Source organism: Eschrichtius robustus, chromosome 5 (assembly GCF_028021215.1).
Source record: "Eschrichtius robustus isolate mEscRob2 chromosome 5, mEscRob2.pri, whole genome shotgun sequence".
Lineage (NCBI taxonomy): Eukaryota > Metazoa > Chordata > Mammalia > Artiodactyla > Eschrichtiidae > Eschrichtius > Eschrichtius robustus.
This window is the reverse complement of record NC_090828.1, coordinates 33312415-33339661: the sequence shown is the minus strand read 5'-3', so window position 1 is coordinate 33339661 and position 27247 is coordinate 33312415. Positions and strand designations below refer to the sequence as shown.

Sequence of the window (27247 nt, the reverse complement as noted above, 5' to 3'; positions counted from 1 at the left end):
TGGCTCTTTGTAGAGCTTAAAAAAAGAGAGAGAGACAAGGTGTAAAATGCCAGTAAGATTAATTAAATTTCTTTTCCTTTGAGCCCTGTCCAAACGTTGACGGAATTTAGGACAGAACACAAAGATCAAGAAAAAAAAGCCAGAAAGAGACGCACGTACACGGACTGTGCCAGTCAATATTGAGGTAAGGAAGTGAGTTTGGGGGGAAAGACCTCAGACATCCCTGGGGACCGCTTTGCTTCGGGACATTCCCTTTGGCAATATTCCAGAATCTGAGTCCCCAGGGCTCCCCCCAGTGGGAAGGGGAAGATGCGCGTGGCCAGGCGCGCGCGTACGCGTGTACACTCACGTGTACACTCACACGCGCGCGCGCACCCTACACATACACTCAGCCTGTTTCCTCCGCTCCTCCTCCCCCCGGGGGGCGGGTCTCTTTCTCTTTAAAGAGCAGACGGTCTCCTCGCAAACCCAGGCTCTCTAAGGCCCCGGGGGCCCGGGACCCGAGCTGCTCGCAGCCAATGGGCGCGGTGGAGCTGCTCGAGCGCGGCTGACGCTGCACCAATGGGCGCTCGCGGGGGGCGGGGGCAGTGGAGGAGACACTATTGTTGATGAGGAGGAGCGGCAGCGGCGGCGGCGGCTGCACCACCTCGTTGCTGCCGGTCGCGGCCCGGGCGCCCCCCGCACCCCGGACTCCGGCTTCGTCACCCGGTCGCGGGGGCCTTCCATCCGGTCTCGAGAATCCTCCCCCTGCAACCCAACAACAACAAAACCCCACGTCTCGCCCAGTCACCGGGGAGGGGGGGGACCATGTCCCAGCGGGTGAGGCGCAATGGGTCCCCCACGCCGGCCGGCTCCCTCGGGGGCGGTGCGGTCGCCACGGCCGGGGGATCCGGGAGCCGCCTGCAGCCCATGAGGGCTACGGTTCCGTTCCAGCTGAAGCAGCAGCAGCAGCAACATGGCAGCCCCACGCGGAGCAACGGCGGCGGCGGCGGCAACAACGGCGGCTGCTGTGGTGGCGCCTCAGGCCCCTCGGGCGGTGGCGGCAGCAGCGGGGCCCCGCGCACCGCCTCGCGCAGCACAAGCCCCACGCGGGGCGGCGGGAGTGCGGCCGCGCGCACCAGCCCCACGGTGGCCACGCAGACGGGCGCGTCCTCGACGTCCACGCGAGGCACCAGCCCCACGCGCGGCGCCGCGCCCGGGGCCCGCGGGAGCCCCCCACGGCCGCAGCCCCCGCCGCCGCTGCTGGGCACCGTGTCGTCGCCTTCCTCGTCGCCCACCCACCTGTGGACAGGCGAGGTGAGCGCGGCCCCACCCGCAGCCCGCGTCCGGCACCGGAGGAGGTCCCCGGAGCAGAGCCGAAGCTCCCCGGAGAGGAGGAGCCCGAGCGCCCCTCTTTGCAAAGCAGGTACGTGCTGGGAGCCGCGCGAAGAGGGGAACGCGACGGCGGGAAGGGATCCCGGGCGCGCGCCGCTACCGCGCAGGGACTGCGGCGCTGCCGCGGAGCCGGAGTGGCCGGGGGGCGGGGCCTGGGCGGGGCCCGGGAGGTGCGGCCCAGCCTTGTCCCGGCCGTCCCCGCGCCCCCTGCGCCGCTCCCTCCCCGGCCGTCTCATTCATGCCTCAGTCCGCCCTGCGTTGGTGCCAGTCCCTGGAGGTGCAGCCGCTAACCTTGTGCTTGGCCTGATGTGTTAATGATAAACCTGGGTTTCTGGCCGCCCGCTGGTTACTGCTTACCCTCCCTTGGGGGTGAGGCTAAGAGTGGTTTGTCACTTCAGTGACATGGGTAATGTTAGTATATAGCACATACCTGCTGCTAAGTATTTCTCTTACACAGAACAGTTTCAGATTTGGGGGATCTGAGTGCACTAGCATAGCAGGTTTGGTTGGGTCCCTGAAGAGACATGAGGCTCGGAGCATGTTAGCATTTACTGAGATTTGCTAAGTGGGTAGCAAGAAGTGAGAAGTAAGTTAAGCAAGATTCCTTTGGGAGGTTTATGGGCTTTGTATGAGGCTCTGGTGTATGTCTGTTACACTGATTTTGTGTTTAGGATGAAAACTATTTTTTTAAAAAAAAAAACAAGATCCAAGATTTGTCTCCTTGTTATTATTTTAGGGACCTAAAAATTGTTTTTCTCTAGACTTGGGAGCTTTTTGGGGGGAAAGTCCTGAATGGAGCTCTTGGGTTCCTTGGGAGTCATTCATAAAGAGGAACTCAAAAGAGAACTTCATATTGTGGAAATGGAAAGAGAAAACATTTATCATCTGATTGCCTTCCTGTTAGAATCCACTGAAAAGAGAAATGGGTGGTTTTTAGCTTACGTATTAATACTGCCAACGTATACCTTTGTCTTTCCCTGTCTCGGGAATTTCTGTTAGAATCTTTAGGCAGAATGGCTGGATATTTCAGGAAACTTAGTACAGTACTTCCTAACCAAATAGAACAGGTGAAGTGGTTTCAAGGGTTCATTCAGAAATGCAGGGAATGGGATGAGTCTTTTCTACTGTTTATTTTATCAAAGATTTTAGACAATGGATATTTTCTGGGGAGAGAATTGCCCTGAAGAATGATCAGTAGTGTTTTCTGACTAGAACAAGAGTACTGTTTTAAACCTTCTGAAAGTGCAAAATGCTTTTTTTAAACTTTGTTACAAGAACCCCCTCTTCCTCAAATAATAGCTATTGCTTACAGAGCTCCTACTTATGGTGGATGATTTACCTACAGGATCTCATTTTAACTCTCACAGGAGGTTTTGGAGAGGTGAAGTAACAAGTCGTGGAGTGGATATTAGGTACTCCAAAACCATGTCTTTTACATTTTATCAAGGAGGTAGCTTGATGTGTAAGATAGAACCTGGGAAATACATAACATACCAAAGTGACATATGTGTTTAGGTTTTGAAGCAACTCTTAGAGGTATCTGGTGGACGTAATTGCTTCAGTTTGCCTTCAACCTTCTGGAGCTGACATTGTGTGGCAGGTGGAAGGGAAGGAGAGCTACTTAAGTGGGCAGTTAAGATGGAGGAAGGAGGTGGTGACCCCAGTCTGATAACAGAATCTGGCTACCCTCTCAACTATTTGACCTTTAAAGAAGGAGCAACCTGATGAAAGCCGGGTTAAGTATTAGCAGTGTGTGGAGGAAGGTGCTCTCTTCTTCTCATCGCTAGAAGGGCTTTATTTGCCGGGATCTCGGGCTCCTCCTGTGCCCACTCTTCATGTTTTCCAAAGCTTCTTTCCCTCAGATCTGTCATTCCATAGAGTATTCATGCTGTAAAATTGACCCTTCTCATTAGCCCTCTCACTCCCCCCACCAAAAAAACCCCAGAAAAATAAAAACTCTTTTTTTCTCCAGTGCAGCACTCTCACCTAGGTGTGAAAAGGGATACTGCCTGTTACTAAGTTATACTGAAGTGAATGTCTGATAGCTTCTTTCCCAGGAATGTGTTTTTGTTTCACTCTAGTGAACTTCCATGCAGAGTGGGACAAATATTTTCTGATTTTGTCTTCATAGCACAAACTAGACCATTTGCTGTTTTTCTCAGACTCAATCTGGAAGAAAAGGAGAATCTTTTTAATTATGAGACTCCCTTTTAAAAATTAAAAAAAATTTTTTTCGTATTTTTTAACTGAAGTATAGTTGATTTACAAAGTTTCAGGTGTACAGCAGAGACTCCCTTTTTTAAATTTAAAACATTCTTTTTAAAAATATTTATTTTAAGTATTTATTTTTGGCTACGTTGGGTCTTCATTGCTGCACGCGGGCTTTCTCTAGTTGCGGTGAGCGGGGGCTACTCTTTGTTGCCGTGCGCAGGCTTCTCATTGCAGTGGATTCTCTTGTTGCGGAGCATGGGCTCTAGGCATGCGGGCTTCCGTAGTTGTGGCACATGGGCTCAGTAGTTGTGGCTAGTGGGCTCTAGAGCGCAGGCTCAGTAGTTGTCATGCACGGGCTGAGTTGCTCCGCGGCATGTGGGATCTTCCTGGACCAGGCCTCAAACCCGTGTCCCCTGTATTGGCAGGCGGATTCTTAACCACTGCGCCACCAGGGAAGCTCCGAGACTCCCTTTTTGATTGAAGGAGATTACTGCCAGTTTGCAGGCTCAATGAAATGTAGACATCCTTATTGGTAGAGGACAAGGGCCTACCTTACGAAGTAAACCTCATGTGATTCAGATTCCAGGGTCCATCTGGATCAGGCTGTCAGCTTCTAGGTGTCTATAGGATGAATTGGATGCCCTAATCTTTGTTAGGAGTCCAGTCTGAAAGTCCCCTATTTGAAGATCTCAGGATCTTTAGTCAGCTCCCTACCCAGTTGCAGCTAATCATTAGCTAACAGAGAACTTCCTTCACTTGATTTATTACTTTTTGGAAGTAGTTTCAAGCCCAGTGAAAATAAGTGGCGTTTAGAAATGTTAGTAAATAGAATAAAAGGTGGAGGGGGGCAATACGTTTTATCTTCTATGTGCTGGGTGCTTTACGTATGTTATATATTAAAATAGGATTATCATCCCATTTCGTAACGGAGCACAGGGAGCCTGCCTAAGATTACATAGGTGGTAAACGGCAGAGTATTCAGTATGAGGTAATCCAAGCACCCATTCCTGACAGGTATTTTAAACTTCCCACCTTCAGTGCCTGCCATCTCCATGGCGGAGTGGTTTGTCGTTAGGAACTGAGATGTGCTTAGAAAAGGTAACTAGGCAACGGTGTTAACTGTAGATAAAATGGTGAAGAAGACGAAGTTTTTATGTCTTCCCTCCTTTTACCTGACTTTGTTTTACTCTATACAGTGTCAAATAGATATATTACAAATAGGTGGCATAAATAGGATAGGAGCATAGGCTTTGGGTAGACATTCTGGGTTTTAATACCGTGATCCACCACTTAGAAGCCATGTGATGTGGGGAAGTGATTAACTTTCTAACCCTTAACTTTCTCATTTGTAAGGTGATGATGATATTTACTTCATATGGTGCTCAGGATTAAATGAAAGAAAATTGAAAAATACTCAGCACAGTACCTCAGTATAAAAGTTAGCTATTGTGTATCATACTAGTTTTGCTTCTAGTTTTAGTGGATATAACATAAATTGCCAGTGTAGGCTTAGTTTTCATGGTTGTATGAAATTTCAAGTTGCAGAGAACATCCAGAACTGTTTCTCAGAGTGTGGTCTGTGCCTTATCTGTACCAGATTCACTCAGGGTCTTTGTTAAAAATGCAAGTTCCCAGACCCTACTCCAGACCTTGAAAGTACCCCCCACCCCACCCCTTTGATTCTGCTGAACTCTAAATTTGAAAAACAGTCACTAGAAGCACTGAAGGGAAAGAGTTTGAAAACTCCTCATTAGAGAAAAGGGCATTAGTACAGTATATATAAAAGTTAGTTTTGCAGTGTGGCTGGCTGATAGCTAGATAGCAAGTTATGTCTTTGCTAATTTCCCCCTTACTTTGGATGCATTATGTTGTGTATGAATTTGGTTGTTTATTGAGGTGGGGGTGTGGCAAGAGCAGCAACAAGAGATGGGTTTCTCTGGGCTAATAATCAGGAAGTAGTATAACAGAACTTCAAATTTGCAGCATCTTAGACTTCTGCTTTCTAGTACTTTGTGAAGTACACAACTTTAAGAATTAGGTGTTTCTCTAACATTTGAAGGATTGCTGGTAACTTCACACATTCAGGGGAATCCTTTTGGTTTATAATATTTGTATTTGACAAACACTGAAGTTGAGGCAAGTAGGACCTTACTATTAATTCAGCGTCTTGGCTAGTAGAGTTTGTATTGAATTAAGTTCAATTCTGTAAGCTTTGATTGAAGAACGTAAAAGAGAGAACTCCAGAGACTCACAAACCAGCCATGTAAGATAGGTTCTTAAGTATATAATATGAGTACTTTGGGCTCATGGAGAAGTGAGTAATTCTGTGGGGAGTGGGTATAGAAGTTCTGTCAGAGGAGATGGCTTTTGCTTTGGGTTGGAAAGAGAGGAACAGAACTTTACAGCTGGATCATAGAGGTGTGAAAATATACATATCATATTCAGTCCTGTGTCTTAAAATGTAGAGTATAGGATGTTGGGGAGAAAAGAAGGCAAGCAGTCGAGAAAGAGAGTAGAAAGGTAAGTTTTCAGAATGGCCTTGAGTAGAATATATGAATTTGAATGTATCCTATGGATAATACCTCTGGAGCCAGATTGTCAGAGTTTAAATCTTGGCATTACTGCTTACTTAGTAGTAGCTATTTAACTTTAGGCAAATTCTCTTCACCTGTAAAATGGGGACGCTGACTAATAGTACAGCTGACCCTTGAACAAAGCAGGTTTGAATTGCCCTGGTCCACTTAGATGTGGATTTTTTTAAAATAAATAGTACTACAATATATATGATCTGAAGTTGGTTGAATCTGCACATGTGGAACTGTGGGACCAGATGGCTGAATCTAAAGTTATATGCGGATTTTCTACTATGCAGAGAGTTGGTGGCCTTAACCCCTTGTTGTTAAGGGTCAACTATTAATATTTTACAATAGAGGATTGTTAGAAGGATAAAATCTTTGTAATCTCTTTGTGGGTATAGGAAGGAATCTCTTGATATTAGCTGTTTTCACATCATTTTTATCATCGTCATCATCCAAGGGTTGAGACATTAAAAGTTAATTTGTTATATTAGTGGTATTTACATTCTTGGAATGCATAGTGTTGATAAATATTTAGAATGAATAGGCTATGAATTTGACATGGAGAAGACTGTAGGATAGTAACTCACAAAGGCATCGAGCACATGAATTTAAGTGCTAATTGCAGTGGGAATGGCAAGGATAGAAGAGACTGAGGAGACTTGGATTCAGTACAGTAACCTGTTGGATGTAGAGATTGAGAAAGGAGGAGTTGAGGATAATAGTTGCTTATCTTAATTGAGATAAGCGACACAGTGAGGAATGCTGGTTTGGGAGGAGAAAAATGAGTCCATTTCTGGACTTACTTAGTTTGTGCTCTCAGGACATCCAGATAATTTTCTAAATTGTGGCAAGTATAGTTTTAGAACTTGGGGATACAGATTGGAGGCAGAAAATTGGCGCTCATTTATTTCGGCTCAGTAAACATTCGTTTAACCCATACTTTATGCTAAGCATTTGCACGTGGGCGATACTTGAAATGACTAATCACTAGGATGGATAAGATGATAGGAGAATGCTGAGGATACAACTCTGGGAGAAAACAGAATTTTAAGGGTAGAAAGAAAAGTCCATGAATAAGCCTGAGAATGTGGTGGTAGAATAGTGTTGAGAAAGCCAAAAGAAAGATTTGGATTTCAAGGAGGAGATGGTAAAGATTTTCAGATTCTCTGAAGATAACAAGTATGCTGAGCCTGGAGAATAGACTTTTGAATTTGGCATTTCGGTCCCATTGCTGACCTTTGAGTAGCATGTTGGGGGCACAAATCAGATTAAAGTGGTGGGTGAGGAAGTAGAGGTAATGATTATAAATTACTCCTTTTTTTTTAAGATTTTTTTTTTTGATGTGGATCATTTTTAAAGTCTTTATTGAATTTGTTACAATACTGCTTCTGTTTTATGCTTTGGTTTTTTGGCACGAGGCATGTGGGATCTTAGCTCCACGACCAGGGATTGAACCCACACCCCCTGCATTAGAAGGCGAAGTCTTAACCACTGGACCAGGGAGGTCCCTAAATTACTTTTATGGAGTATAAATTACCCATATGTCACTGTAAGGAAGGAATGTGACAAAACAGGACGAAGAATTGAGCTAAGTTCATTTGTTTATAGGATGGGGAAAACTTCAGCATGTTTTATAGGTTTGAGGAAAGGATTCACAGGAGAATGAATGATTGCAGGTTCAAGAGACGGAAATAATAGATGGAGCAAGGCTATGGAAAATGTGAGAGGCAGTGGAATCCAGCACATGGTGTAGTCAGGAAACCTCAGGAACGACTAAGGACACGTCTTTCTCTGAGGATGGAGAGGAGGTAAGGGTGGGTTAAGATAACTCAGCAATAGACAAGAGGGGAATTGAGAAAGTAAGCTACTTCCATCTCTAAACTACTTGAAGAAATAGCATGTTTGTCAAATACTGTATTTTAAAATTTAAATTCTATTTTTATCAAAGTACATGTATATAATTTAAAATGTCACATGGCACTAAATGTATAATCAAATAAAGTGTTTCCCTGCCACATCTCTCTCCACTCCCACTTCTTGCCCCCTAGAGACAGCCACTTTCACCTCTTAGTGGTTTCCTCTGGTGTTTACCTACATATTTCTAAATAACATACTGATACTGATTCAGGATTTCCTTTTTAAAAATTAATTAATTAATTAATTTTTGGCTGCGTTGGGTCTTTGTTGCTGTGTGCGGACTTTCTCTAGTTGCGGTGAGCGGGGGCTACTCTTTGTTGCGGTGTGCGGGCTTCTCATTGCGGTGGCTTCTCTTGTTGCGGAGCACGGGCTCTAGGCATGTGGGCTTCAGTAGTTGTGGCTCGCGGGCTCTAGAGCGCAGGCTCAGTAGTTGTGGCACACAGGCTGAGTTGCTCCGCGGCATGTGGAATCTTCCCAGACCAGGGCTTGAACCTGTGTCCCCTGCATTGGCAGGTGGATTCTTAACCACTGCACCATCAGGGAAGCCCCTGCTTCAGGATTTCTTTTTTCAGTTTTATGTATTATATAATGACTTCCTACTTTGGAAAAATGTAAACTTAGATCCCTTATTGCCGTCCTTTCCAATCCTTGCATTGTAGTTACAGCACTCTTGGTTAAGTTATTATTAATGTTTAAATTATTTTGACTATGTAAATACTGTTTACAGCAGAACCTTGTGGTATGCTACAATTATATTTCCTTTCTTTATAACTTAAGCTCCTTGAAATTGAAAAAGCTTTTTGTTTGCTTCATTTTCTATGTACCTACGACTAATTCATCCACAAACTTTTGATAACAAACTTCCTTTTAAGTATTTGAAACGCATCAGGTATTTTGTCAGTTTTACTTTTTTCCTTGAAGATAGCCTTTCTGGAATCTTCTATCCTGCTATTCCAAACTGGCTCACATTGATTTCTAGGTCTGTAGCATAGCTATTGCCTTGGAACTTCTCTGGGAACTCCTTCACCTCTCCTGTTTTGGACACCCTGATCTCTGGAACTTGTTTTACTGGAGCATAACCTCCAAAATTTTTTAAGACCTTGAACGTCTGTACATATCTGTCTTTGCACTTAATGGTTTAACTGGGTATAGAATTCTAGGTTGAAAATAATTTTTCTACTGAAGGTTGAAAGGACTTCATCTTTTCGGTTGTAGAATTGCTTTGAGAAGTCTGATGCCATTCTGATTCTTAGTCCTTTGTGTGTAATATGTGTGTGTGTGTGTGTGTGTGTGTGTTTGTGTGTGTACGTTGTTTGTTTTATGGAAGTATCACCACCATTCTGAAATGATTGCCTTGGTGTAGGGTGTTTTTTTTCTGTTTTTGTTTTTTCCCCATTCAGAGTGCTAGTTACTCTGTGGAATTTTTCAATCTCGAGACTCTTTGTTTCTGGGAAATTTTCTTCTATCATTTCTCCTTTCTGTTATCTTTGTTTTATATTTTTGGAACCACTGCTATATAGAACCTCTTGGATTCACCTACAGTTTTCTTATTTCTGTCCTAGTTTCCATCTCTGTATCTTTTTGTTCTTTCTAGCAGATTTACTTTCTATCATTTTAATTGATTTTTAAATTTTAGCTGTAATATTTTCATTTTTCAAGAGAACTTAACCTTGCTTTTTCTTCTCAGTATCTTCTAAATTATTCCTTGTCTTGTCAGTGTCTTCTCAAAATATTTATAAAAGGTATAAATACCCTCAAAGTTTTCTTTTGCCTTCTGCATTGTCCTCAGAGCCCTTTTTGTCTTGAGCTTTGTCTTTCATGTTGGAACCTTTCCTTAGTTTTCTGTTAATATTTAAATAAGACACAAAATTGCTGATTAGGTTTTCAGTCTGTCTGGGTCAGGCTGGTAGACTGGAGGATCTTAAAGTAGAACAATGATGCTAGGTCTCTCAAATGTAGCTTTTTTCCCTTCTCTTGGGCCAGTTTCCCCTGGGTAGAGTCCTACAATATCAGGCCTGAGGATATGTCTTGTGTCCTTAAATACAGAGCCTGTCTAGTTAGTCTCTCTCACGCAGTTTCTCCCAATCTTTTTGCTCTGGAGAAACCCTTGGAATAATTTCCATTTCTCAGGGAACCCCTGCATTAGTGATCAGTAAGTTGAGATATAATGATAAAGTAATAGTGCTATTCTGAGTACAGACTGATTTCTCTGTGGATCTTTTTATTTGGCCAATTTATACGCTTTTTCATTTTGTATAGTTTTCACCTCTACCCTTCTTGGACAGAAACATAGTTAAGCTTAGCTTACCTTTCTTGAAATTAATTCCTGTTCATAGATTTTCTTTTATAACTCATAAGGCAACCACAGTACGTTGTGATTAAATAATTGGCTTAAGCCAAATGGGATTTAACTTTTCTAAAGGTAGGCTCAGTAGATTTAATTTAAATAAAGTTAGTAAAGTTATTTTTTTACAGTGTGAAAATTTATTGGCAAGGTTGTACAGTAAAGCTACTAAAGCAATAAGCCATTGTTTAAGAGTTTGAAAAATTTCCTTGAGTAACTTGCCGTGTCTCAAATATAGGTTTAGCAGAATTATTGTGCACATATGTTGATTTATTGACCTCATTTGTACTCTGTACATAAAAATTGATATTTAAGAAATTTATCTCTTTAAGGTAAAACGTGTTCTCGGGTTGTGTGTTTGTGTTTTCTGTACATATAGTCAGTTCTGAGTTGAACTTGAAATGAGCACACCCACATTTCGTTTTCAAATGAAATGAAACCTTTCTTTCCTAGCTCTTGATGCTTGTTAAACAAAAAGTTTGTTTATTCATATAAGAAGTTGAAAATGCAGCAAGTTATTCATTGCTTTCCTGTGAATGACAGGATACTTTTCTTTCCACAGAAATCTGGAACTTGTATCAGGGCAGATCAGGAAATCTTAATTTGAGTTTATAATCGGACTGCATTTAGACTGGTACCACTTAGACATCTGCTTTCAAAACTTCGTTGAAACCTCTTTTCTGCTGTTGCCTCCTTTCCTGTCTGTTGTCCTTGTGAGTTACACGTTTTTATTCCTTCAGTATTATTTTAAATTTATTTTATTATTTTTGGCTGTGTTGGGTCTTCTTTGCTGTGCGCGGGCTCTGTCTAGTTGCGGTGAGTGAGGGCTACTCTTCATTGCGGTGCGCAGGCTTCTCATTGCGGTGGCCTCTCGTTGCAGAGCATGGGCTCTAGGCGCGCGGGCTTCAGTAGTTGTGGCTCGCGGCCTCTAGAGCACAGGCTCAGAGCTGTGGCGCACGGGCTTAGTTGCTCCACAGCATGTGGGATCTTCCCGGACCAGGGCTCGAACCCGTGTCCCCTGCATTTGCAGGCGGATTCTTAACCACTGTGCCACCAGGGAAGCCCCAGTATTATTTTAATAGGAAGTCTTTGCTACTGTTTCTTATAAAGCTAACATGCAGTCAAGGTGAAATTATCTATAGTTTATTCCAAAATAAAAATCTAGGGCTTCCCTGGTGGCCCAGTGGGTGAGAATCTGCCTGCCAATGCAGGGGACACGGGTTCGAGCCCTGGTCTGGGAGGATCCCACATGCCACGGAGCGGCTGGGCCCGTGAGCCGCAATTGCTGAGCCTGCGCGTCTGGAGCCTGTGCTCCGCAACAGGGGAGGCCGCGATGGTGAGAGGCCCGCGCACCGCGATGAAGAGTGGTCCCCACTTGCCGCAACTAGAGAGAGCCCTCGCACGGAAACGAAGACTCAACACAGTCATAAATAAATAAATAAAAGAACGTGAATTTCTTTAAAAAAAAAAAAAAAGCAAACTGGGCTATTCATTTCAGTAACAGTCAAGTGGTCTTAGTTTGCATTCAATTTCCAATCAGTTTCTCAATCTATTTCATCTGAAGTCTTCACATTACCCACTATAAAAAATACCTATTTATATAAAAAAAAAAAATCTATATAGCATTTTTAATTGACCTATGCTTCTTTATGAGCTAGTGTAAAATTCTTTCGGAAGTAAATTTAAATTTTGGGGGGAGTTCTTGCCCCCAAGGAGCTGATTCTGGACTTGTATGTTTTACAGTTTACCTACCAGCATGTATTCCTCTTTCCTTCCTTCCCCTCTTTTCCTCCCCTTCCCCTGCCTCCCTTTCTTCCTGCCCTCCCTCCTTCTCTCCCTCTCTTTCTTCCTTCCTTCCTTTCTCTCTTTCTTTCTTTCTTTCTTTCTTTCTTTCTTTCGTTCGTTCTTTCTTTCTTTCTTTCTTTTTCTTTCCTTCCTCCCTTCCTCCTTTCTTTCTTTCTTTCTTTCTTTCTTTCTTTCTTTCTTTCTTTCTTTCTTTCTTTCTTTCTTTCTTTCTTTCTTTCTTTCTATGAAGGTAATATATGCACATGATAAAAATTATAAGTGGTAAAAGAAAATACAATAAGCACTCTCCCTGTACTTGCCTTAAATTCATTCTTCTCAGAGAAATCCAGTTAGCTGTTTCTTTTGTATTATTCCACATTTATTCTATGTGCATACAAATGTATGCACATGTGACTTTACATATAGGTATATTATGGATCATATGTTATTTCATCAGGCTTCTATCTTGTTATTTACATCATTTCTAGTCTTTTGCTGTTAAATGATCCTGTGTTGAACATTCTTATTTATACTTCTTTGTGCACTTATAAATGAGCTTATCTGTAGGCTAAATTCTTAGAAATGAATTTCTTGGTCAAAGATGTACATTTTTCTTTCTATTGTAAAATATGTTTCAGGAGTTGATATCAGTTCAGACTTTAATTCCAAGATCCTGTTTCTTTTTTCCTGTCTTCTGTTGGATTATTTTTTATATTTCATTTTACCTCTACTATTAGTTATCAGTTACACCTTTTTTCATTATACTCTTGGTGGTTGTGCTACAGCAGCGCTTTCCAAAAGAACTTCCTGCAGTGATGGAAATGTTCTGTATCTGTGTTATCTAATAGTTCACGTTAGAACCTTATATTAACATACTTCCATTTCCCGCCTCCCATCTTTTGTGCTGTTGTCCAGTATTTTGCTTTTCTGTTATAAATTCCACAGTGCATTGTTACTCTTTTTACTTTAGATGGTTAATTATCTTTTAAAGCAATTAAGAATAAGAAAAAACATCTTTTATCTTTATTCTCATTTTCACCACACTTAATTTCTTTGTGTGAAATAGGGTGGTTGTAGTGTGAATGAAAAAAGGATTATTTGAGAAGCAAAGAATTGATAGGACTTGTTAACTGATTAGATTTGAGGGGTGAGGAAGATGAGAGAGCATAATTATGGCTGAGATTTTGAACCTACCTGGGTGGTTGAGTTAATGTTGTTGTTATTAACTGGTTTCATAAATGCTGTTATATTCCATATGCATACATAGTAGGCCATGGACTCTTGGGGCATAATGCACTAAAATTTTTAACACTTCAAAAGTAACAAATAATAATAATATGGAAAACTTGGAAGATAAAAGTCTTTTTTTTTTTCTCCCTGTATATACTCTTCCAACTTACTATACTTAAAATTTTGTGATTGTTGGGGACTTCCCTGGCAGTCCAGTGGTTAAGACTTCGCCTTCCAATGCAGGGGGTGCAGGTTCGATCCCTGGTCAGGGAGCTAAGATCCCACATGCCTTGAGGCCAGAAAACCAAAACAAAACAGAAGCAATATTGTAAGAAATTCAATAAAAACTTTAAAAATGGTCCACATAAAAAAAATCTTAAAAAAAAAATTTTGTAATTGTTATTTTACTTGCTGTTCTACTGGGATTTACTGAGATCTATCTGGTATTTTCTGGAAAACCATTTTGCATTAATTATGTTTTTCCATTGTGCATGTATACTGATATTTTTAAAGGTAAGGATAAGTGATGTCTGTTTACATTATTTTAGAACCCATGCTCACTCTGTGCAGAGCAACTCAAAAGGCATTGAGAAGACGTCCTGACCTTATGGACTTCAGAGTTAGAGAGACAATATGGATTTTTGTAATAGTCAAGGGTTAATAATAAAAATAAGAAAATATATAGTATTACTAAGAAGAGTAGTACTTGAGTGCAAAAGCCTGATATGGCCCTGTGGGACTCTTGTCGTGATCTGAGTGCTTTGTGTACAGTCAGGAATTGCTAGGTGACTTGTAGGATAGATATTCTTCACTTCTCTAGAAAGCAGTTGCCATTAATGCTATCCCTAGGAATTCCTGGAAAGTCTACTCCTGGAAATAGATTTAGTGTCACAGGAATGCTTTTATCCGACTTCAGAGATGTCTTCATTCTATAAGGAAGAATTAGGACCCACACCTGTGGACAATCTCCCTACCAATTAAACTCCCCCCCCCATATGTATGGCCTACCCAGTACCTCCCTTGTAATTAAATCTGTCACTGTCTCCCCTCAGTTGGGGTAAAATGCAAGATTTAAATGAGACCCAAAAAAAACATTGTTCAAATGAATGAATGGATGGCTGTGAAGGCTTGTCACAATTAGACTTCATACCTTTTCTTTAGTTTTATCAATTCAGTGTGTATGACAGAGTACATCATTGTTTTCGTTTGTATTTCCTTACATATTTCCTGGGGTCGTAGAGAGTATTTAAGATAATATATTTAATTACCTCATATAGTAGCCATGAAATACTATTTAATAAGAAAAAATAGCTGTTATTAATAACAGGGTTGAATATTCTTTTTATTTATTTTATTTTATTTTTTGGGCCACGCTGTGTGGCTTGTGGGATCTTAGTTCGCTGACCAGGGTTGAACCTGGGCCACGGCAGTGAAAGCACCTAGTTTTAACCACTGGACTGCCAGGTTATTCCTGAGTATTCTTTTTAAATGCTTGTTCACTGTTTATGTGACGTATGTTAATTCTGTTTGTATCTGTTGACTCACCATTTTACTCACTGAGGGTGTAATTAACTTTTTTAGCTCTTACTGTTTTTAAAAGGTTTGCCTCATTTGGGCAGGTGTGTGGGGTGTCAGGTTTATTCAGGTATAATTTACATACACTAAAATTCATCCTTTTCAATATACTGTTTTTTTTAAAATTTTTGTTTTATTTTTAATTGAAGTATAGTTGATTTACAGTGCTGTGCCAGTCTCTGCTGTACAGCAAAGTGACCCAGTTATACATATATAGACATTCTTACGATATACTGTTGTATGAATTTTGACAAAGAACACAGTTGTATAATCACAACCACCATCAAGGTATAGAACATTTCTATCACCCATAAAGTTTTCTCATGCTTTTTAAAGTCATTCCCCTCAGGGGTTGCTAGGCCATAGCCACCACTGATTTGTTTTTGGTTCCTGTAAGTTTTACTTTTTCAGAATATCATGTAAGTGAGATGTACAGGACTTAGTCTCTTTAGTCTGGCTCCAGTTGCTTAGCATAATGCATTTGAGATTCATTCATGTTATTGCATGTATCAGTAGTTCACTACTTTTATTTCTGAGTAGTATTCCATAATATAGCGGTACTCCAGTTTGTGTATTCATTCACCAGTTGAAGAATATTTGGGGATTTGTATTCCTGATATTGGAAATTTGTGTCTTCACTATTTTCCTTAGTCTGACTAGAGGTTTATGATTTTTATACATCTTATCCCAGAATCAGCTTTTGGTTTAATTGACATTGTTGTATTTTTGTTTCATTGATTGCTGTTCCTGTCTATTATTTTCTTTGTTCCACTTGGCTTTGAGTTTAGTTTGCTCTTTTTCTAGTTTCTCAGACAGAAGTTTAAATTATTGATTTGACCTTTTCTAATAGAAGCATTTAATGCTGTATATTTTTCTCTAAGCAGTTGTTTAGCTTCATCCCACAAAATTTAATGTGTTTTATTTTCATTTTAATTCATTCAAGATATTTTCTAGTTTCCCGGAGTCTTCTTCTTTGACTTGTGGTTATTTAGAAGGATTTTGTTCAATTTCTAAGTATTTGAGTGTTTCCAGATAGCTTTCTTTTATTGATTTTTAGTTTGATATGTCAGAGAACATACTTTCTGTGAGTTCATTTCTTTTAAATTTGTTAAGGTTAATCCCTGGATATGGGCTACCCTGACAAATGTTTCATGTGCCCTTGTGTATTCTGCTGTTGTTGGGTGGAGAGTTCCATAAATGTCAGTTAGATAAATTTGATTGATAGTGGTTTTTAGGTCTTCTATATTCTTGCTGATTCTCTATCTGTTTTATCAATTACTGAGAGAGGAGTGTTGAATTCTCCAAATATAAGAGTGGGTTATTCTTTCATTCCTGTTAGCTTTTGCTTTGTGTATTTTGAAGTTTTTGTTTGTTTTTTATAAATTTATTTATTTATCTTTTTTTTTTGTCTGCTTTGGGTCTTCGTTGCTGTGCACGGGCTTTCTCTGGTTGCTGTGAGCGGGGGGCTACTCTTCGTTGCAGTGCCTTCTCTTGTTGAGGAGCACAGGCTCTAGGCACTTGGGCTTCAGTAGTCGTGGCTCGCAGGCTCTAGAGCTCAGGCTCAGTAGTTGTGGCGCATGGACTTATTTGCTCCGTGGCATGTGGGATCTTCCCGGACCAGGGCTCGAACCTGTGTCCCCTGCATTGGCAGGCAGATTCTTAACCACTGCACCACCAGGGAAGTCCCTGTTTTTGTTTTTAATGTGCGGGACCATTTAAGAATTATGTCTTTTCAGAATTGACCCTTTCATCATTATGCATTTTCTTTTGACTTAGGTAATTTTCTTTGTTCCAGAGTCCACTTTGATTAGTGTTTGGAATAGTGGCTGGTGAGGAGATAACGGATATGTAGTGAAGTGGACATCTAGCATGGCTCAACCACAGGATAGTGGATAAGGTAATAGAATAATAGTAAGGAGGACAGTAGTAATGTTAGAAGTAAAATCACTATCAAAGCAGCATACATATGCCTGGTCAAAACAACTAGGTTCTAAAACTTTTCTTGAGAAGCACCTGTCACATCAGTGGGCAGAACTACCCTACACGCATAAACTTTGGTTTATCCAGAACGTAAACATTTAGGAAGCACAATTTTTAAAAAAAATCTGTTTTATCTTTCTAAAGAGAGATTAGTAATAGTAATTCTCTTCTGACATAAGGATTTATTTAAAAGAATGTTATAATGTGTAGTATATAGAGCAGTGAATTTTGGATCTGATTTTCATTATTTTTCTGTATCAGCAAAGAGAAAGGAAAGGAAGTAATACTTGAATTCATGCACCATGCATTGGATGCATGCCTCAAAATTAGGCTGTATTTGTTCCCATTTCATAAATGAGGATACTCAGGCCCAGGAAGTTAAGTAATGTAGTGTTTTAAAGAGTTACTAAGTGTGGGATTTCAACTAATGGATATTTGGTTTTGAGGCCTGTTTTTTAAGCCTTGTCACAGTATTATGTAATATTACTTACATATTTGGCCAACACTGAGTACCTATTATGAATAGGTATTATACAAAGCTGGATGGCTTGAAAGAACACAAAAATAAAGCACAATATATACTAGATGTTCCTCCCTTCTTGCTTCTAGTTGGAGGAGTATCTAGTAGAGCCTTTAAGACTGCCTAGTATAGGATTGCCTTTAGTCTTAAGGGAAGGATAGAGAATAAATGCACTGATAAATCAGTGGATGGAGTGATCTGGGAAAATTGGTTAGAACAGGTTGGAAAAAAGGGCATTTTAAGTAGAAATATTTTTCAGCCTTTTAAACTCACATCTTGATTTGGTAAACACAAATATTATGCTGTGATGTTGTTAGAAATTTCAAAGCAAACATAGTTTAAAAAATAGAGCAGTGGTGATTCTAGGAGAAAAAAATTTTAATTCCTAAAAAACACATAGTTTTCTATATCAATCATGTAATATCAGTGTACATGGGTCTGCTTACTTGCCAGTAGGCTTGCCAATCCCACATAGTATGGAATCTGAGTTTTTTTTATTTATGGAAACCTGATTTTATTGCCAGAAGTACAATAAAAAATATGAGCTTTGTAAAATAACTTATCAAGAGAGGATAAAGTTTGCTTATTTTTTACGGGCAGTAAACTAGAAGACATTTCCCCCTGAAATTCTCCAGACTGTTGTTTTTGTTTTTGTTTTTTTTTTAGCATATAGAAAGTTATGCAGCCATAACCATTATATAATTGCAGGACATTTTCATCACCCCAAGAGGAACATCTTTTTTTTTTTTATTTAATTTTGGCCATGTTGGGTCTTCATTGCAGCATATGGGCTTTCTCTAGTTGTGGTGAGCAGGGGCTACTCTTCGATGAAGTGCCTTCTCTTGTTGCTACTCTTTGTTGCTGAGTGTGGGCTTCTCATTACAGTGGCTTCTCTTGTTGCAGAGCACAGAGCACACTCTAGGTGTGCAGGCTTCAGTACTGGTGGCATGTGGGCTCAGTAGTTGCAGCGCACGAGCTCTAGGGCACGTGGGCTCGATAGTTGTGGCTCGCGGGCTCTAGAGCTCAGGCTCAGTAGTTGTGGCGCATAGACTTAGTTGCTCCACAGCATGTGGGATCTTCCCGGACCAGGGCTCGAACCCGTGTCCCCTGCATTGGCAGGTGGATTCTTAACCACTGCGCCACCAGGGAAGTCCCCTCCAGATTGTTTTTTCAAAATTATTTTGTTAACTGAGTCAAGCTTAAATTATAAAAACTGTCCTCGGAGACATTTTGGCCAAGAGGGAATGTAACTAAAGAAATGTTCCTCACATTGTTTGAAATGGAATTTTCAGACATGTCATTGTGAAAGTATTTCCTTAAATCATCCTTCAGAAAAAATGCCAGTTGAGTATTGCTTTTTTTCTTTGAAATCCTTATTTTTGAGTGTTTTATTGGGTCAAAAATGAAGAATTATTAAAGCACTGATTTGATTTATCTGGTTTTTGGATTTTTCCTTTGTTTGCTTGAGGTAGGGTTTTTCTAGACTCTTGGGTTGTAAATGACAACCCAGCTTAAACTAAGTAGAATGACATTTGAATTGGTGAAATTCTGAATAACCAAGAGCTTGGATAGGTCTGTCCAAGGATGAAATGCTTTCAGGATAGATTCTCAAAATCCTTTAATTTTTCATTTGTGTCTATGTGTTAGCTTCATTCTGTCCTTCTGTCTCAAATCAGTAGGCCTTTATTGAATACCTATTATGTGCTAGACATGATTTTAGTTGCTGGAGAAACAAGTGATGAAATAAGACAAACTTAAGTCTGTGTCCTCAAGGAGCATTCTTTCTAGTCAGGGACTTGTTCTACATAGCAGGTAACAAGGCCGGAGACCATTACAGACTTTATTTTCATCTGCAAGATCCATGAGGCAAGAGGGCTTTTCCCCCACCAACTCCAGCTAGAAAAATTCCAGGGAAGGACTGTGTTAGGTTGTGTGCCCATTCTAGAATCAGTTACTGCACCCAGAAGGATGAGATATTGTTATTAACTAAGCCTGGGTCATTTACACACAGTATTCAGGAACCAGTCTGTTACCAAAAGAAGGGAAGGGATGTATAAAGACAGGCAAAGATAGTAGCTCTTCCTTGGTGTTTGCATTTTGAAGTTTGATTTCTTGTATTCAATGCTTCAAGTAAACTTACCACATATGCCAAAGCTTTACTAATTTTGAAAACTTAAAAATGTTGGTTTTCCTCCTCGTTTCTAAATCTAAGGTAATTGTGATCTTCAGTTTGATATGTGAAGAGCCAGACAAATAATTTAATAATTTAATGTATTGCCTCCCACATAATTTGCCATATTGATAGGAAAGTTGTAGTCTTCTAGATTATAAAGACATAGTTTTGAAAGTTAATGTTGCATGGTGTTTTAGTTTGGGTTTCTCCATAAGAAGATCCAGCAACAAGGACTGGTTTGGTTGATTCTAGGAAGGGATGTTGAGGAAGTAGTGAAGAGACAGGGAAGGGACAAGAGCCAATAAGAATGCATTAATAAGGAGAATACCACAACGGGCAACTGGAACTCAGTCCTGCTAAGCACTTCTGATAGATCATGTAGAACATACCTCAGGATTGTCTCATCGAGGGGATAAGGAAGCTGGGGTATTTATCCACCACCTCTTGTCCCTCAGTGGTTGAAGGTTTTAGGGATGTTAACTTCTAGCCACTTCCTGCTTGGCCTGCTGCCTAGTTGAGTGTGCTCCTTCAGTTAGAGAAAGCTCTTAGGCAGAGAGGAACAGATGCTTGAGAACTGTCCAGAGAGCTGTCCATAGAAACTGCAAGTGCTCTCCATAGTGGCCGTGAATGGATATAGGTAGTGCATTGATAGATTCAGCTATAAATGGTGAGAGATATTGTATATCTTCAAAATAGGTGAGTTTTTCCTTTGATTTTTCACCAAAATTCCCATGTAGGGCTAGAACAACATAAGTACCTACACTTACCTCCCACCCCAGTTCAGTTCATTTGCTCTACATTATGATCGTTAACAGTGTCTGCTGAAATACAGCCCAGAAATTTTTGCGACTTAACAAAGGTTTATCATGGCCAGTGTAGCTTTGGTGGCTTTCTGGCAGAGCTTTCCTCCAAACAATGACTCAGAGACCCAAGCTGAAATTCCACTGTCCCAGAGTACTTTCTGTCCACTATGTGGATAGGAGAAAGCTTCTTATTGTCAGCTTTGAACATGTCACTTCAATCATAGTGCATGGCCAGAACCAGTTACATGGCTGCAGCTTAACTAGAAGGGAGGCACTGTCTCTGACCGATTTGGCAATGAAGAATTTTCACTCAGCTGTCAAGATTTCATTTATTTTAATGGTGGTCTCTGAGACCCATAAATCACATTTTTTCTTCCTTAATTGTATATTGAGCATATGCAATTAACTACTGTTTCCTTTATTGATGGATACATCACAAACAGTAAAAATAAAGAGCAGTTATTTAGTTATTCACAAAATTGAAGATTCTTACCTTAACATTAATTTGGTATCCAGCAAAGAATTGCAGCAGAATTTCTTAATTTCCTCTTTAACTAAAGTTTTGGCACCACTTGGTATATAAGTTTTCAAAAGGGTTGTTCCAGTGGCTAATTTATTCTACATGAACAAATGGTAGCAGAGTGTAGGATGGGATGGTGGGAGGGAGAAGCTGAAGGCAGACTAGATTGATGCAGTTGTCAAAGCAAGAAGTGATGAAACCTGAAATTAGAACAGTAGAAATGGGTATGGAAAGGAAGGAGTGATGAGAAAGGTATTGTCCTGGTGAATCTTAAAGTTTTTGTTTGAGAGAGTTTACAGGAGAGGAAAAGGTTAAGTGATTTTGGGAGGCCAATAGGGCTTCTACCTCAGGGCTTTTTCAGAAGTTGCTCTTTTCTCCAGCTGGGTCACTCCACAGATACTCTTTCCTGTCTCCTGTGTCTGTTCAAGGTCCCTAGCCAAATGTCACCCGGCCAGAAAGGCCTTCCGTAACTTCTGTATAAAGTGGCAACCTCATACAGCTCGCTCCCCGGCTCCTTTGCCCTACTTTTTCCCTATTATTAGCACCTAACATATGTTGGTTTTATGGTCTCACTTTCCCTATTAGAATATAAGTTTTCCAATAGCAGGGACCTTTCTCTGTAATAGATATTCAATAAATGTTTATTGAGTGAATGCCATAGAAGGTAGGCAAAACCCAAAAGGATGAATAGAGAAGGTAATAGAAATGATAGGTTTAGAATTGCTTTGTAGCTCACCTCTTTAGACATATATGGCAGGCAGTTCTAAAGTAATGTCTTAAGCAAGGGATAGAGAATTGAAGCTAATGGTGTGGATGTTAACAAATAAAACATGTATATACTGATTGGTATTAAAATGCCAAGTACCTTTTGAAATATGAAACTTAAATTCTTTTTTAAAAAAATTTTTATGGAGTATAGTTGATTTACAGTGTTGTGTTAGTTTCAGGTGTACAGCAAAGTGAGTCAGTTATACACATACATATATGCACTTTTTTTGTTGTTTGGATTCTCTTCCCATATAGGCCGTCACAGAGTATTGAGTAGAGTTTCCTGTGCTATACAGCAGGTTCTCATTAGTTATCTATTTTTTTTTTATTTTTATTGTTAAAATTTATTTATTTATTTATTTATTTATTTATTTTTGGGTGCGTTGTGTCTTCGCTGCTGCTTGCGAGCTTTCTCTAGTTGTGGTGAGCGGGGTCTACTCTTCGTTGCAGTGCACGGGCTTCTCATTGCGGTGGCTTCTCTTGTTGTGGAGCACGGGCTCTAGGCACGTGGGCTTCAGTAGTTGCAGCACACGGGCTCAGTAGTTGTGGCTCAAGGGCTCTAGAGCGCAGGCTCAGTAGTTGTGGCACACAGGCTTAGTTGCTCTGCGGCATGTGGAATCTTCCAGGACCAGGGCTCGAACCCGTGTTCCCTGCATTGGCAGGCGTATTCTTAACTACTGCACCACCAGGAAGCCCAGTTATCTATTTTATATATAGTATTGTGTATATGTCAATCCCAGTCTCCCAATTAATCCCTACCCCCCGCCCTTATCCCCTGGTAACCATAAGTTTATTTCCTACATCCATGACTCTACTTCTGTTTTGTAAATAAGTTCATTTGTACCCTTTTTTTTTAGATTCCACATATAAGTGATATCATATGATATTTGTCTTCCTGTGTCTGACTTACTTCATTCAGTATGACAGTCTCTACGTCCATCCATGTTGCTGCAAATGGCATTATTTTGTTCTTTTTTATGGCTGAGTAAAACTTAAGTTCTGTTTGCTTTTTGTATTTTAGTCCTTTATTGTCACTCTTTGAAGACTGATATTAACAAGTGTTTATTGGTTACAAAAGGATCTGTTTATTTTAGTTGTTTAAAAAAATTGTTTGCAAGAAATGTATAAGACAGCAATGGAAGCCCAGAAAGGAGCCTTGGCATGCTTATGAACTAAGGTAGCATGAACTTTGGTTACAGCTGGCTGATGTTGTGAATGCTGGAGGGCCAAGTCCTTGCTTCAGTACAAAGCATTTCCTCTTACTGTTTGGTTTGGACTTGAATTTAGTGTAAAAAAGTTGCTAGTGCCTGCTTTAGGGTGATGAATTAAAGACCAATTATACCTTCTACTCCATTTCTTAAAGCTTTTACTTTCTATTCCTTCATGAGGAAGCTTCTTTAAAGAGTCATGTCTAACTTCTCACTTCCTATTCATGCTTCAGACTATATGGTGTGACTTCTGCCTGTTGACTTTACTGACATGGCTCTTGAAAGGGAGTACAGTGTCCTCTACATGCTAGGTGTTTTATGTATTTTTTTTTCTATTTGATCCTCACAGCAATCCAGAGGCAGCCTTTTCCCCAAATTTCTCTTTGCAACACCCTGAAATGTTCTTGTTTCCTAAGATTCCATTCAGTACCCACTTCTCTTATGCTTCATCAATTGTTTATACATCAATGGCTTTAACCTGTTTATACACAGATCACTTCTAAATTTCTGCTTCTGGCACAGAACTCTAGATACATTCTTATGCACACACTAGAGTGTAAAACTGTCTATTAAGTCTCAATTTAATATCCTACAGCTGTATCAAACTCAGTGAGTTCGAAACTGAATTATATCCTGGTTGCCTAAGCCTGAAACTTGGGGAAGTCATCATAATGCTAGATGATATTTACTGTGTCTGGGCTCTGTACATAAACATTCTCACTTAGTCCTCATAGCAACCCTATTTATTTTACAGGTGCACTAAGAGAGGTTTAGAACAGTTAAGGAACTTAACCAGTTGGCAGTACAACGGATGGAGTTGGATTTGAACAGAATATGTATAGTTGCAAACTCCGAACTCTATCCATTCTGCTGCACTTTTGGTCCCCCTCCCTTCAACATGAACACAGCACACATAGACACCCCTAAGAGGACCCAGTACTGCCGACCTCTTGAGTAGCTCTGAAATATTTCATGTTTGTTGATTCTGGTTGCCTTGCTTACTTGGATTATTGCAATAGTCACTTGATAGGTCTTCCTGACTCAGTTTCTTTTACATCCATACTGCTGTCAAAAAATTTCTTCTAAAATGCAAATCTGATTATGTCATTTCCCTTATTGCCTTCAGGATAAAATACTTGGCAGAGCATTCAAGACCTTCTCTGGTCAGTTCATGGTCATGTTGCTTGGTCCTTTTGTTTCAGCCGTTATAATGTACATTTAGGTCCTAAAGCTGTATTTCACCATTCTTTTTTGTTCTTTTGGCATGTCATTTCCTTGTTCCATTACTATCAAATTCCCATTTTTAAGAGTTGGATCAAATGCCACCTTTTTCACAAAACCTCTGCTCTTCTAGATGTTTCCTCTCCCCTTGGGTATCCTAATTTGTGATCACTAGTACCATGGTCAGATCTCTTATAGGTAAGACCTCTTGTAGGTAGGCAGCCTCTGAGGTGGCTCCCAGTTGGTCCTACTTCTTCGTTTTCCTGCCCTTGTATAATATCCTCACCTTGAGTGTGAGCTGGACCTAGTAACTCAATTCTAACGAAAGAATACAGCAAAAGTGATGGGATGTCACTTCTGAGATTAGGTTACCAAAAGATTTTCATTTGCACCTTGCTCTTCCTCACTCACGTGATCTGTTTGTTGGGGTAGCAACTTGCTATATTTTAGTAGTCCTATAGGGAGGCTCAAGTGGCAAGAAACTTGATGTCTCTTGCTAACAGTATCCAGCAAGGACCTGAGCTCTGCTCTTAGCTGTATGAATGAGCTTGGAAGCAGATCCTCCTCTACTTGAGCCTTGGTAACTGCAGCCCCAAGCTGGTGCCTTGATTGCATCCTTGTGAGAGACCCTGAGTCAGAGACACCCAGTTAAAATCACAGCTGGATTTCTGACCCACAGAACCTGTGAGATAATGTTTGTTGTGTTAACAAATTACTTTAAAACTTAATGGCTTATCTGGCAGATTTTGGTACCTCCAAGTGGGTGCTGCCATAACAAATATGTAAAAATGTGGGTGTGACTTTGGAACCAGGCAGTGGGTGGAGGTTGGAAAATTTTGTCGATGATGATGGAGAAATTGCCTTGAACAGACTATAAATTTGGACTTTGAGGAAGCTGTAGGTGAGGGCTCAAAAGGAAATGAGAAAGGTATTGTTGAAACTGGAGGAAGGCGGATCCTTGTTATGTTGAGACAGAAACTTAGCAACACTCTTGACATTAGTAGTGTGGAAAGTAGGAACTGTGCCTAATGAACTGGGTGATCTCGCTAAGGAGATTTCTAAGCAAAGTGTTGAAGGTGCCAACAGGTTTCTTTGTGCTGCTTACAGCAAAATGTGTGAGGTGCCCTGTGACCTCTTAACACTGTGGACCTATCACTCTTCTCGAATTTTTTTTTTTTTAATTGAAGTAATATTTGATTTACAATGTGTTCGTTTCTGGTGTACAGCAAAGTGATTCAGTTACACATATATCTATATGTGTATATATATTTTCATATTCTTTTCCATTATCGTTTATTATAGGATATTGAATATAGTTTCCTGTGCTGTACAACAGGACTTTGTTGCTTATCTATTTTATATATAGTAGTTTGTATCTAATCCCAAACTCCTAATTTATCCCTCCCCCACCTCCTCTCCCCTTTGGTAACTGTAAATTTGTTTTCTGTGTCTATGGGTCTGTTTCTGTTTTGTGAATAAGTTCATTTGTGTGATATTTTAGATTTCACATATAAGTGATACCATATGGTATTTGTCTTTCTCTTTCTGACTTCACTTAGTATGATAATCTCTAGGTCCATCCATGTTGCTGCAAATGACATTATTTCATTCTTTTTTATGGCTGAGTAGTAGTAGTATTGTGTATATATACCACATCTTCTTTACCCATTCATCTTTCGATGGACGTTTAGGTTGCTTCCATGTCTTAGCTATTTTAAGTAGTGCTGCTATGAACATTGGGGTGCATGTATCTTTCAAATCATAGTTTTCTCTGGATATGTGCTCGGGAGTGGGATTGCTGGATCATATAGTAACTCTATTTTAGTTTTTTAATGAATCTCCATACTGTTTTCCATAGTGACTGCACCAATTTTCATTCTCACCAACAGTGTAGGAGCGTTCCCTTTTCTCCACACCCTCTCCAGTGTTTATTATTTGTAGACTTTTTAATGATGGTCATTCTGACCAGTGTGAGGTGATACCTCATTGTACTTTGCTTTGCATTTCTCTAATAATTAGCATTGTTGAGCATCTTTTCATGTACCTTTTGGCCATCTGTATGTCTTCTTTGAAGAAATATCTATTTAGGTCTTCTGTCCATTTTGTGATTAAGGTTTTTTTTTTTTTGGTTGTTGAGTTTGTATGAGCTGTTTGTATATTTTGGAAATTAAGCCCTTGTCAGTCACATTGTTTGCAAATATTTTCTCCCAGTCCATAGGTTATCTTTTTGTTTTGCTTATGGTTTCCTTTGCTGTGCAAAAGCTTATACGTTTGATTAGGTCCTATCGTCTAGTATTTATCTACTATGTTGTATGTACTTATCTTTATTTCTCACTAGGCTGTGAGTTCTGTGAGATACCTTTCAGTGTGATAGTTTAGCTCTTGCTCACAGTCTAGTTTTTTTTTTTTCGTATATGAGCTTTATTATGTTGAGGTAGGTTCCCTCTATGCCCACTTTCTGGAGAGTTTTTATCATAAATGGGTGTTGAATTTTGTCAAAAGCTTTTTCTGCATCAATTGAGATGATCATATGGTTTTTATTCTTCAATTTGTTAATATGGTTTATTACATTGATTGGTTTACATATATTGAAGAATCCTTGCATCCCTGGGATAAATCCCTCTTGATCATGGTGTATGATCCTTTTAATGTGTTGGATTCTGTTTGCTAGTATTTTGTTGAGGATTTTTGCATCTATATTCATCAGTGATATTGGTCTGTAATTTTCTTTTTATGTGGTATCTTTGTCTGGTTTAGGTATCAGGGTGATGGTGGCTTCATAGAATGAGTTTGGGAGTGTTCCTTCCTCTGCAGTTTCTTGGAAGAGTTTGAGAAGGATGGGTATTAGCTCTTCTCTAAATGTTTGATAGAATGCACCTGTGAAGCCATCTGGTCCTGGACTTTTGTTTGTTGGAAGATTTTAAATCACAGTTTCAATTTCATTACTCGTGATTGGTCTGTTCATATTTTCTATTTCTTCCTTGTTCAGTCTTGGAAGGTTATACCTTTCTAAGAATTCATCCATTTCTTCCAGGTTGT

General features: G+C 40.1%; 1 protein-coding gene across 1 annotated transcript in view; it reads left to right on the top strand.

Moving 5' to 3' along the window:
• The first annotated feature begins 608 nt into the window (after positions 1-608).
• FAM117B (family with sequence similarity 117 member B) overlaps positions 609-27247 on the top strand; it is an 81683-nt gene continuing 55044 nt past the window's right edge. Inside the window, exon 1 of the mRNA XM_068544638.1 lies at positions 609-1405. Within this exon, the coding sequence (XP_068400739.1) occupies positions 808-1405 (598 nt within the window). The 5' untranslated portion in view covers positions 609-807. The remainder of the gene's footprint in view (positions 1406-27247) is intronic.